Here is a 12,321-nt window from a genome sequence, read left to right on the forward strand (position 1 = left end):
TTTAGAGTTGCCAATACTTTTCAACGAAGAATGGAGTAAGAATGTCAAAGAAGAAATCATCATTAGCCGCAGCACGTTCGAGTATTTTGCCCTTCATCTGCATACATTATATATATATATATATAGCCTGAGGCATCAACCATTGAATTCCAAACCTTGCAATAAACATTTTGGAAATACAACCTCCAACCTGCAACAATGGTGCTGCTACCCATCTTGCATGTAACCCTCTTGCAATTAACACTGGCCTCATTTTCAGCAGCCATTGATCCAACACAAGGGTTCACCCAACTCCCAATAAGCAACTCAAATTTCCAGGTCCAAAAGCCTTACGATGTTCCACAAAACCAGCGTTACACCTTCATAGATGGGGTTCATAAATTCTGGGTGTACTCCACCGACAAGCCTTTCGAACCATCCAGCACCACCCTGCCACGAACCGAGATTCGCATTACGGTGAGTTAACATGAAGTCATTAACATTATAATAAGCAGGCTAATTAAGTTAATTAATTAATTTTCAGGGATATGATTATACATCCGGTGTGTGGCAATTTGAAGGGGACTTTTACGTGCCGAGTGGAACAAGCGGTGTGAGCATCATGCAAGTGTTCGGTGGAAGCTCCTCTGCCACAACGTTGCAGCTTAGGGTGTATGATGGTTCTCTTAAGGCTTATAGGGATCCTGTTGTGCAGAACAACATCTATGATAGATGGTTCAGGCTGAATGTGATTCATGATGTTGGTGCCAACAACGTCAAGGTTTACATTGATGGGAATCTCAATTTTGATGGTGATGGTCGTGGACCCGGTACTTTCTACTTCAAGTTTGGGGTTTATACTCAGAATGATCCTTCCAACTATATGGAATCTCGTTGGAGGGATATTAAACTCTTTAGAAAGCAGTAATAGTACTTGCATTTTAATTTGGTGTATACATTGAATAAGAAACAAGAACTACTTGTTATATATATGTTACCCGCTTTGACTAATAAATAATATATTATATTATGTAAGTTCCATTGCTCTTATACATAGAAACACGATGATTGATGATTGAGCATTGTTGGTAGCTAAGTCCTAAGTGAAATTTGAACATCAGGGGAAGGGGAAGGGGAAGGGGAAGGGGCGAAGGCAGGAGAAGAAGCAGAAGCATCACAGTAGCCACGTAAATAATGGGCTTCCTGAAGAGTGATGCCCAAGGAAGTGAGCAACGCAGGCCAGCAATTATGCGTGATGAGGGTGATTGCAGAGCAACATTTGTAGCTAATATGAGTGACGCCGCCATTGCTGAAGTAAAGGAGGATTTCATTCGAACAAGATCTCAGCTCCACCAACGACCTCAAGCAATCCGCCTGCTCCACTCCTCCTCCGTCCTTTGATGCCGTTCCGTACACGACAAGACTCAATACCATCAACAAAATTCCCTCTTTCAGACCCATATATGCTGCAAAATTCGGATTCACGTTTTTTCCTTTCTTGAGTGCACATGCAAGATGGCTTCTCTCAGCATCTACTTATATAACTATAGTCAACCCTTCGTATGGATTGTAACTCCCAACTTTCAGGCTTCAGGGGAATACAGAAAAGATCCACTATGCACATTACATAAATACATAATCAATTGCCTTTAATTTTCCACTAATATGCCACTATGCCACCTTTCAATCTTCCATCCAATTTAGAATCAAATAAAGATATTAAAAATAAAATCAGCCAATATCTAAGGCCAGGTTTCGGTCAAGACAAATTCAGTTTCATCATGTCCATAAATATTGATGATACCATTCCCCCAAAAAGATTTTTTTTTCACTGGGTTTTTGGTGTTTTAGGTGTTGCTCTTTTCTTTTATTAGACTTGTAAAAGTGAAAAAAAAAAGAGTAACCAGACCATTTTTTCATTTTGCTTTATTAAAGGTATTAAGGATTTAAGTACCAAAAACAAAGGTATTAAGGATTTAAGGCCGACTTGCTTAGGCCATTTGTTTATAAGATGAACGGATATTGGAAATGTGTAATGGAGAAATGGGCTGTAGCCCAAATCTTAAATGGAGTGCTGCTAAGGCGGGGAATGGGTGGCTGGCTAGTGGCGAGTGCCTCCCGGTCGCCAGTGTTATCAAACTCGAATCGACTCAGATGAATCGGCTGGAAATCCAGTCACTCGATCATTTGGCCGGAGTGAGCCATTCTTTAAACGGTCTTTTTTTCTTGTTTGGACAGAACTTAACTGTCTAAAGCATTGTTCTAAAACCGGACCGAATAAGCTGATTCGATTAGATTAATCGAAAATTGATAATTTAATCGATTCGGTTTATCTTTAGAATTGTTATGCAAAAAATTAGTTAAAAAATCGGTCGAATTGGCGATTAAACGGTAAACCGGACGAACTGGCCGGATTTTTAAGTCTGGTTCGCTATTCACATTAAGAAAACGGCGTCGTTTAAAACCAGCCCCCTTCCCCCTTCTCTCTCACAAACCCAACCCTAAAACCCTATCAGAGCAGAGCAACATCCCCTTCTTCATCGCCGAGCTACTCTCCATCAGCCAGAGGCTGCCGTCGCCGCCGGACTAACCTCAACCGAGCCTCCCACTTCTCCCATCGGCGTCACTCACGTGCACAGAACCCACGGGCACGTTCGTCTTTTTGCCGGCGCTCTTCGTTTCCCGTTGCGATCCTTTTCTTGTCGTCGGCTGGTTGGCGAGTTCTTCAGTGACCATTCCTTATCTGGTCGTCGTCTCCCACTCAAGCTCGTCGTCGCGCTCTGTGTCGTCAGTCGCCGGCGGCAGAAGCAGACGGAACCAGCATCTGGTCGCTCGGCTGGTGGTCGTTCTCGTCTTCTTGCTTCGGCTCGCTTGGTCAGCTTCCTTTACCGTCAGTTGGTCTCTGGGCAGGTGAGTTTCCAACAAATTGCCCTGTTTTTCGTTGTTGTAAATCATCGCTACACCTTGCTTTAGTGCTGAAAGTTGAATCTGTTGCTGAAAATATCACTGAGCTAAGTTTCTTTTTTGCTGAAAATCATCACTGGTGGTTGAATTTGTTGCTGTGTTGCTGAAATAATGACTTAGCCAAATTTTTTCTTGCTGTAAATCATATTTGGAGCTAAAGTTTTTGTTGCTGAAAATTATCATAGTTGAATTTGTAGTTGGAAATTATCAATGAGCCGAATTTGTTGCTGTAAGTTGAATTTGTTGCTGAACATAATGAACATATCACTGAGCTAATTTTTTTGTTGCTGGAAAACATCAGAGTTGAATTTTTTGCTGATTATGATCACTGAACCTTAAATTTATGGCCGTCTTGCTTAAATAATCACTTAGCTAAATTTTTTGTTGCTGTAAATCGAATTTGGAGCTAAAATTTTTGTTGCTGAAAGTTATATAAATGAATTTTTTGTTGAAAATTATCAACGAGTTGAAATTGTACTAGTGACTAATTTATTAGTTATGTCTTAATATGTTTGTGAGCATATGCATTTTTATTTTTTGTTTTAATTTCATTTTTGCAATTTTATATTTTTATTTAATTATGACCCGATCAACGAGATGAATCGGTTGAACTAGTGACCCAGTGACCACCGGGTCAATTACCAATTTGTTCTGATAACTATGCTACTATGGCTAGGGGGAGTCAGGATTGTGATTGGTGAAGGAGATTGAACTGAACCGAAGGCAAGGTCGTGATAGGGTTTTGGAAAGAATGAGCGTGGAAGATCTTCCTCGGAAGGAGGTGAATGTGCTGAAGGGGCACGAGGGCGCCGTACTTGCCGCGAGGTTCAACGCCGACGGCAACTACTGCCTCAGCTGCGGCAAAGACCGCACCATACGCCTCTGGAATCCCCACCGTGGCATCCACATCAAGACCTACAAATCCCACGGCCGCGAAGTCCGCGATGTCCACGTCACTTCGTACTCTCTCTCTCTCTCTCTCTCTCTCTCTCTCTCCTTAGTAATCAACACAATTGCATGTTAATAATTTGATATAGGGACAACTCCAAGCTATGTTCGTGTGGTGGAGATCGCCAGATTTTTTATTGGGATGTAGCTACAGGCCGTGTAATTCGAAAGTTCCGTGGTCATGACGGTGAGGTATTTGCTATTCGCTATTTAGCTCCCTGCCCCTCTATTGTTTCACTTCAATTCATAGCTATAGACATCACTCTTGTAATGTAGTTTCTTTCATAGGTCAATGCTGTGAAATTCAATGAGTATTCCTCTGTGGTAGTATCAGCTGGCTATGATCAATCCTTGCGTGCTTGGGACTGCAGATCCCACAGCACCGAGCCTATGCAGGTGAATTCATTTTAATAATGCTCATTCCCTTTCCCCGCTCACCAATATTACTAATAAAGTCTATCCTATCAATTGATGTTCAGATTATTGACACATTCTCAGATAGTGTCATGTCTGTTTGCTTAACAAAGACTGAAATCATTGGAGGAAGTGTTGATGGAACTGTTCGAACCTTTGACATTCGTATTGGCAGGCATGTAGCAGCATATTTCAAAATGAAAGAGAAACACTCCCGATACGCACATGTATTGTCATCTGCTTCGTGAAATCTACTAATTTTTTCTTTTGTACACACCAGAGAAACATCCGATAACTTGGGGCAACCTGTTAACTGCATATCCATGTCCAATGATGGTAACTGCATTCTAGCTGGTTGTCTCGACTCTACTCTGCGTCTTTTGGACCGGTACGTGTATAACTTTCAGAGGAAATTTAGCATGGATCTTACTCCCTGCTAAGTTTTTTTCATCCTTTCTTGTGGCAGATCTACAGGGGAGTTATTGCAAGAATATAAAGGACACACTAATAAGGTTAGTTCTGAGATGTTAAAATCTGTTTCTATTACTTTCTTCTATTACAAATTTAGCTACAAGTTAAGATTCACCGTCATTTGTATATTTATATATCTGGCATACCACATTTCCATTCCGACATTTGTTCATTCTAAAAACACATTTTTTTTTGTGTTTTAAGCAACTATACCATGCCCTTGCAAGCTTTATGGCTTAGTCCATCTTATCAGGTTTAATAATAATTTCTAATTAGTTATCCTCAGTCTTTTAAATTGGATTGCTGCCTTACCAATACGGATGCTCATGTAACTGCTGGCTCTGAGGATGGCTACATCTATTTTTGGGATCTTGTAGATGCATCAGTCGTGTCAAGATTCAGGGCTCATAACTCAGTGGTAAACTCTTTGACTTCAGCACCCTTTCTACATGGAAGTTCTGTTAGAAACTATGTTGATACTAATTTACTAAGTCCAAAAGGACATTATAGACCTTTCATTTGCTAATGATATTTTTGCAACTATGATTGTGATTTCCTCAAGTTTTTAGTTCCTGCTTAAGCTTGACAAAAGAAAATGAATTCCTCTTAAGTTTTAATCCCAAACTTGATATCGTTTTACAAAATGCTGTTTCAGTTTATGCTTGTTCGTCCATTTAGATTATATGGTTCCACAGGAAGCGGATCATGTTTTCAATTGAGCCCCCTTTCTCTTTCCTACTGGCTACTCTCCTAAGTCCTATCCTTTTGTGTTGGGTTGTTGGGGCCACCAATGTGAAAATTTGTTACACCAACAAACAATAATTTCATGTGACAATTCAGTTTTGATACAGTTTTTGTCACCTGTACACAACATCTTGAACAGTTATCAAAAAAATATCTGCTGCTGATTTTCTTGAAATATGTTGTTACTTTGTTGTCAAATTAATTAAAGCTCTTAATGCTGCATCTTATTATTGTCAGTTTCAATTCTCTCTTCCTTTTTTTTTGTTGTGACAAGAGTCTAGGTATTGCTCTGCCATAACTGATGCCATTTTGGGTTATATAATGTGATAGATACTATAATCTTAGAGATGTAAATATTTGTGCTTAGTTTTGTTTGGATTTACTTCTTATGGAAGGATAAGACTAGTCGACAATGATTCAAGTCACGTGAACTTACTTGCTCAGGTAACAAGCGTAAGTTATCACCCAAAGGAGAATTGCATGGTAACTGCTTCTGTGGATGGCACCATTCGAGTGTGGAAGACATAGGAACAAAATGCAAGCAGGAAGCTTCTCTTGTGTCTACTCGGCCCATACCAATGCCCAAATAGAGCAATAATGACTTGTCCAACACCATATGAAGCCCACAGAAACCGTGTTACTTCAGCCTATATTATATTAGTATATGCATGTTCCTAGAACTGCATGTGCATTTGATTTGGAAGCTAGTTAATACAAGGTGTGAGTCTTAGCTGCTGAATCTCTGGTCTCCTGTCAAATGTCAGAAACAGTTTTTGTTTTTTCACCAAAAGAAATAGGGGTATCAGGGTATGGGTTAATCCACTTGTGGCCATGCAGAGAAAATGAGTTGTGTTTCTATTCAATTATTATGCAGTCAAGTTTATTCTGTTATCCTTTTCATTGGGCAAGCATTAATTAAGGATTGTGGTACTTGGATTTTTGCTAGTGAAGTTGTTGGTGAATAAGTGAATGTATACTTTTGTTTTAGTGATATGATTCTTCAGTCTTCAGTTCTTTATTATTGATTTCTCATTATTCAATTCCAACTCAAATGGCAAAAGGATGAATTCTAAGTTTTACCTCCATGTAACGTGGTCCTCTAAACTAAAGATGAAACATGAGAAAGTGAGGAATTAGAACTGCTGATATTTTATATTTTCACATTTTAGAGCATCGAAAATCTCTGTCCCTAGTATTAACATATTTAACGACAGAGAACTCAACAAGTAGACCAAACTGAATTTAAAACTTGTAATCACAATGTTGTGCAAAAAAACACAAGGATTTTGATCTTGGCAAATAGAATATATACGAATATGCATACATGTCGCCGTTGAGCGAACCCCTTGTGCTTTTTTTAAAAAAAAAATACTCGATTTAGTTGTTGTTGTTGTTGTAGTAGCAATTACGTGTGGGTCTTGCTGTCACAGTTTCGCTGCAAGATTGAGTCTCTTATACATGTGGCCTACAATTATAACAATGATCATAATATCGGTAGTTATTGTCATTATCATCGTCATGATTGCATCTCTCGGACCTATATTTAATCTACTTTTGTATTGAACATTAAAATATTTTTTATTATACATGCCAAATTAATGCGGTTTAAGCATCAATTTATTTGGTTAACTTTAGTTATCTCCAAACTCAATTCGCTAACAACCGTATTTAATCACAATTTGTCCATCCGGCGATGGCAATTGTACCTAACTATGCTATTTATATTCTGATGCCTTTTCATGGTATTTGTCGGTAGAATTATTGTAGTATCAAAATGTTTGATGCTTAAAATTTGCGTATCTCAAAAATATGTTTGATGATGGATTGATATTTAAGTACCAAAAATTACAAATGTAAGGTATATACTTATTTTTTATTAACGAAAATTGAATAAAACATGCATTTTATTAAATACAGGTATGAACATGCATAAAAAGAATGAATCTTGATTTCAATGCATGTCATGTTCCTCTAGTCAATAAAGAATTATAGATAAAATATTTGTTGATGTATATGTTACACCAATCTACCCTTGTATTATTGATTTTGATCAGGTATTACTATTCATATAGAGTTGTTGGTCTGTCAAATTATATATATATATATATATATATATATATATATATATATATATATATATATTTCATTTTCATTTTTTAATAAACTAGGGGGGAAAGGAAGACTTGTATCTAGCGATGTCCCATTTTATTAACACAATACCCTTTACTTGCTACGGTGTATAACCTTTGTATACTAATTTAAAGCAAATCCAAAAGAAAAAGATATATTTTATAAAAACAAAAAAAGGGAGCCACCGACAGTTTTGATAGGCAACAAAGAAGCGAACTAGATATCTGAATTGACCAGTCTTACATGTAGTAATGTATCCACTTTACAAAAATTAAGTAGCTACCACACTTGTGGTTGATACAAAGAAAGGAAAGCATTCAAACCATGTAATTGATGCGAATATCCGTACCCCAAAAAAAAAAAAAAAAAAAAAAAAAAAAGAGCAAAGGTTGCAAGATTTTGCAACGCACGAATTGAAATACTGGTGTGTTATAGTGCTAGGCTGGAGCCACTGATACGAACATGTCCAAATATCTATGGCTTCCGACAATGGTGGTGACCCAATTTGGAAAGTTAAGTGTTTGAGATTTTGGTTGTGGTTAAGTGTTGTGTTAAATGGCATATCATATGGTTGAGACTTGAGTTACTCACTTCTCTCTCACCGCATCGCCAGCTGTTTACTCCTGTGGACCCCACCCTAAATTATGGTTTTGGAACTTGCTAGGTTGTCCTTTGGCCCCACCCCTCACTCACATGCATTTCAACGTGGCATGTTCTTCTTAACACACTCACTACCATCCACTACTACTTTACTTAGACTAATTAACAACTAATCACATATAATATTATTTTTTACGTTTAACATTAAAAAAAATTTCGTTAGAGAACCAATGTGATATCTGTACGATATGTATAATGGACTATTTATTTTGTCAAATATAAGTTAAAAATAAAAATTATTTACGTTTATTCTAATTTCAAAAATACTATTTATTTTTGTATTAATTATCATTATACACATTATACACCAATTACATTAGTTCTCTATACTTTTTCTAAAAATAATTAGTAAATATAAAAAATTCATTTGGTATACTTTTAAATATATATAAAAAATTATTATATTTTAATTATCGATATAAAATATATATTAAAATATAAAATATATATTAAAAATAAATTAAATTATATATATTTATATATAAATATATGATAATTGTTTTAACTTATAAATAATATATTTTTTAAAAAAAATATACAAACATCATTCGTATCTCTTCTGGTTTAACCCAATTTATGGGCCATTATTGTGAGTTGCCCTTCTCCTACCTTTGTACCTCTAATATTAACCAATCACAAATGCACCTTATTTTTCAGGTGGGGATTATAACAATAACAGACTAGTAACGAGTTTTCTTTTTCTTATTGTTAAAACATTTGTGATTTACTACTTTTCCTATATAAAAAGAACGACCTATTTCTGGCTTTATTATCTTTATCGTCAAAAAGTGATTAATTATTTAATATCATCATTAAGTTATGCAGTAGTGATCAATGTATTTATCAATAATAATTGTCTCTAGCAGAAAGAATTACTAGTGATTAGTTAGCCTTTTATCATCAACTACAATTTTAAATGATACCGTTTTATACTTAATTATTAATCACATTTCAAACGAGATTGTCTCCGGTGAACGGTGATGAGACTTTGTTAAACTATCAGTTTATTATCAAAATAATGTCATGACTATTTTTTTTTCCTTTTTCATGTCATTTAAAAAAATAACAAAATATAATAATTTACTAACATACTTTATTTTTCTTCTTTACCTTCCGCTTTGGAAAATAATTTTGTAAAGTAAAAATAATTTATATCATATATGAGTGTTACTATTTTAATTCAAAAATAATCTAATCATATTAGATATATATTAAAACCAGGTATTAAAAATAATTATCAGTATAAAATACATATTAAAAATAAATTATATATATTTATAATAAATACATAATGACTGATTTAGTTATTGATTTTTAATTTTTTTACATAGCACTTTTGAAAATAATTAAACTCTTATTTCTTTATTTTACAAAATTTTCAATATTTAATTTTGTGACTGATCTTTGAACTCTCTTCCGTTTCCATTTTATTTTATTCTTGTAGTAGAAGGTGGGGGAACTGCAATATGTATGGGCAATAGCTTTTTCTGTTTCCTTTATCAAAATAAATTTTTTCTACTAAGTTGCATCAAAGACCATTGCTTAAGTTTAGAATTCACGTTGCAAAAGACAAAGGATAAAGGAAACGTTTCGCTAAGGAATGGAATATATTGACGATGGAATAACAAATTATTTGCGGTGGGACGAATGTACCAATCAAGCCCATTTTAATTTTAATATATATATGCCTTTGCATTATTGCTTCTCTTAATTTCATTTAGAATAATATTGTATATCTAGATCTTTTTATCAATTAAGTTAAACAATAAAATTTAGAATAATATTAATCATAATTAATTTTTATTATGTTAGATCAATTTAATTAGATTTAATTAACAAAAAAATTTGTATGTGTAATATTATTCTTTTATTTATATTAAGTTAATCAGGTCAAAATTTTAATTTATTCTGAGTATCTATATAGGTTACTTTAAATTAATTATTCAATAAATTCATAAGAATGGTTGAGTGAGTTGCCAAAAAATGGACCATATTTCGAAATTGCCCTAATTAAAATTGTTGAGTGCGCAGTAGATGAACTCGTGAAATGTCTATGCGATGTAACGCATAAAACTTGACAAAAACCATTCTTTCAATTAAGCTTCTCATTTATTAATTAATTGATGAAAGTATCAATCGTATAACACTAACAATATAAAAGAAAGAAGAACACAGACAATGCATACGGTTTTGCGATTGATTCATGACTTTTTATGTTATTGCCGCATATCAACCAAGAATTTGGGTCAGCTTGTGAGGATTATAATTTCAGGTTGTGCCAAATAAAGAAGTGAGGATGGGACGTTGAGAGCAACTTGTGGTCAAAATTATACCCCGTTTCATAATAATAGAGATTTTAAAGATGTAAAACAATGTATAAAATCAAATTTAACAATGAATTTTATTAAAAAAATTATATTAATAAAAATTTATACTAACAATGTAATAAATAGAAAAATGTCACATCAAATTATGTTTTGGTTCAATCTATTTATTTAATAAAATAGATTTTTTTATATTAAAATCAACTACTAAATCAATCATTATATATTTATACTACCCTTGCATGACAAATTATAATGCCTATCAACTCTTGATCCGCTTGCTAGTTTTCTGATCCCGGGAGAGGCAGGGAGAGGTCTTTGTCATGATCCCATAAATGTACTACAGGCTCCCCGCTATGGTATGGTTCCATCGAATATCGAATAAGGTAACTTAAAATCCTCTGCGGTCTATGGTCTTTCCGTTTATGTCTGTATCCATGCGGCAATCAAATCCTACAGTGTCGAATATCATTTCGGCATAGGATATAGGAGCCCCTAGAGTGTCAATAGGAGGAATCCGTACTTCAATATTTTCCGAAATGTCGAGGAAAATTTCTGTAGAGACATCTTCGCCTAATACAATTGAATCTTTGGCTGTATTTAAACAACAAATCGAAGATATTCATCATGATTTAGTGAACATACTGATACAACAGATGGCTACAGTATTAAATCCAATGTTAGAAAATAATAATGCTCGAATAGAGCAAGTTGCTCGACGCATCGACGATATTATGGGATCAATTAATTGACCACTAGCCCAATTTTTTTAGAAAGTTCGCGTTAATAACCCTCTTGTCATTTTGAATAGGGGAGATGACCCAAATAAGGTATTAAATGAAGCTAGAGCAAATAATGCTGCTCAAACTTTGGTCAAAATATAACTTAAGCGGTCGAGTAAATCTTGAAAAAAGCTCATAGGGGTGTTCATGGATTGGATCCCATCCGCATATCCACAGTATTTATCCGAATTCGATCCAAAAATTGCTGATATGGATCCGATCCGCAAGGCTATCGGATCATATCCGATCCAATCCGCACACTAATAGGATCGGATTGTAAATTTTGTATAGGTATCTGTATATCCATGTATCCATAAAAATAAAGAAATAAATAAGTAAATATTCTTTTATGTTTTATTTCAACTAATAATTATCATATATGTTGTATTATTTTAATTTATTATTTAAGAAATGTATGTTTAATATTATTTTAAGAGTAAACATATTTAAAAGAATAGAAAAAATAAATTTTATTGATATTTTTTTAATAAAAATAACCTTTTAAAAATATTTTTGTGTTTTACAGATATATCTGATATCCGATATCCGATCCACAAATGTGCGGATCGGATCCAAGTTTAAAAACTACAGATATTAGATCCAATCCGATCCGATCCGATCTGCGTTCACCCTAGTAAAGCTGGATTGAATGTTGGGGTAATTAATCAACCTTATTTTATATCTCTCTTTCTCGATTATGTCTTGTAAGCCAAACTCCGGAGTCAAAACTCCTAAATCCCTCACAAAATTTGCAAGGAAAAGTGAAAAATCGACTGTAGAGCATATTGGTCGTTATTCGGTCGAAATAGGTGAGTTGACCAATAATAATATTTAAAAATGAGATATTTTCTCTCTTCACTAACAAAGAATATTTTTACTTGGTTTTCAAATTTGCAACCAAACTT

General features: G+C 34.6%; 3 protein-coding genes across 4 annotated transcripts; 2 read left to right on the forward strand and 1 right to left on the reverse strand.

Annotated features, from left to right (window-relative positions):
• The first annotated feature begins 17 nt into the window (after positions 1–17).
• Positions 18–1,014, forward strand: LOC112791185 (citrate-binding protein). The gene is made up of 2 exons (XM_025833914.3): positions 18–456; positions 524–1,014. Exons 1-2 carry the CDS (start codon positions 199–201, stop codon positions 905–907), a joined length of 642 nt encoding a protein of 213 aa, XP_025689699.1. The 5' UTR covers positions 18–198; the 3' UTR covers positions 908–1,014.
• A 57-nt stretch (positions 1,015–1,071) lies between these two features.
• LOC140183569 (egg cell-secreted protein 1.3-like) lies at positions 1,072–1,440 on the reverse strand. The gene has a single exon (XM_072232023.1). It carries the CDS (start codon positions 1,438–1,440, stop codon positions 1,072–1,074), a length of 369 nt encoding a protein of 122 aa, XP_072088124.1.
• Positions 1,441–2,030: 590 nt separating this feature from the next.
• On the forward strand, positions 2,031–6,511 carry LOC112791184 (uncharacterized). 2 transcript variants are annotated; one of them, XM_025833913.3, is made up of 9 exons: positions 2,031–2,889; positions 3,630–3,903; positions 3,981–4,083; positions 4,180–4,287; positions 4,371–4,480; positions 4,586–4,693; positions 4,772–4,817; positions 5,063–5,194; positions 5,965–6,511. In XM_025833913.3, exons 2-9 carry the CDS (start codon positions 3,695–3,697, stop codon positions 6,046–6,048), a joined length of 900 nt encoding a protein of 299 aa, XP_025689698.1. In that variant the 5' UTR covers positions 2,031–2,889; positions 3,630–3,694; the 3' UTR covers positions 6,049–6,511. The 2 variants fall into 2 exon arrangements, with proteins under 2 accessions (XP_025689698.1, XP_025689697.1); XM_025833912.3 differs by having other exon boundaries at positions 2,430–2,889; positions 3,620–3,903.
• The last annotated feature ends 5,810 nt before the right edge of the window (positions 6,512–12,321 follow it).

This window comes from Arachis hypogaea, chromosome 3 (assembly GCF_003086295.3).
Source record: "Arachis hypogaea cultivar Tifrunner chromosome 3, arahy.Tifrunner.gnm2.J5K5, whole genome shotgun sequence".
NCBI lineage: Eukaryota > Viridiplantae > Streptophyta > Magnoliopsida > Fabales > Fabaceae > Arachis > Arachis hypogaea.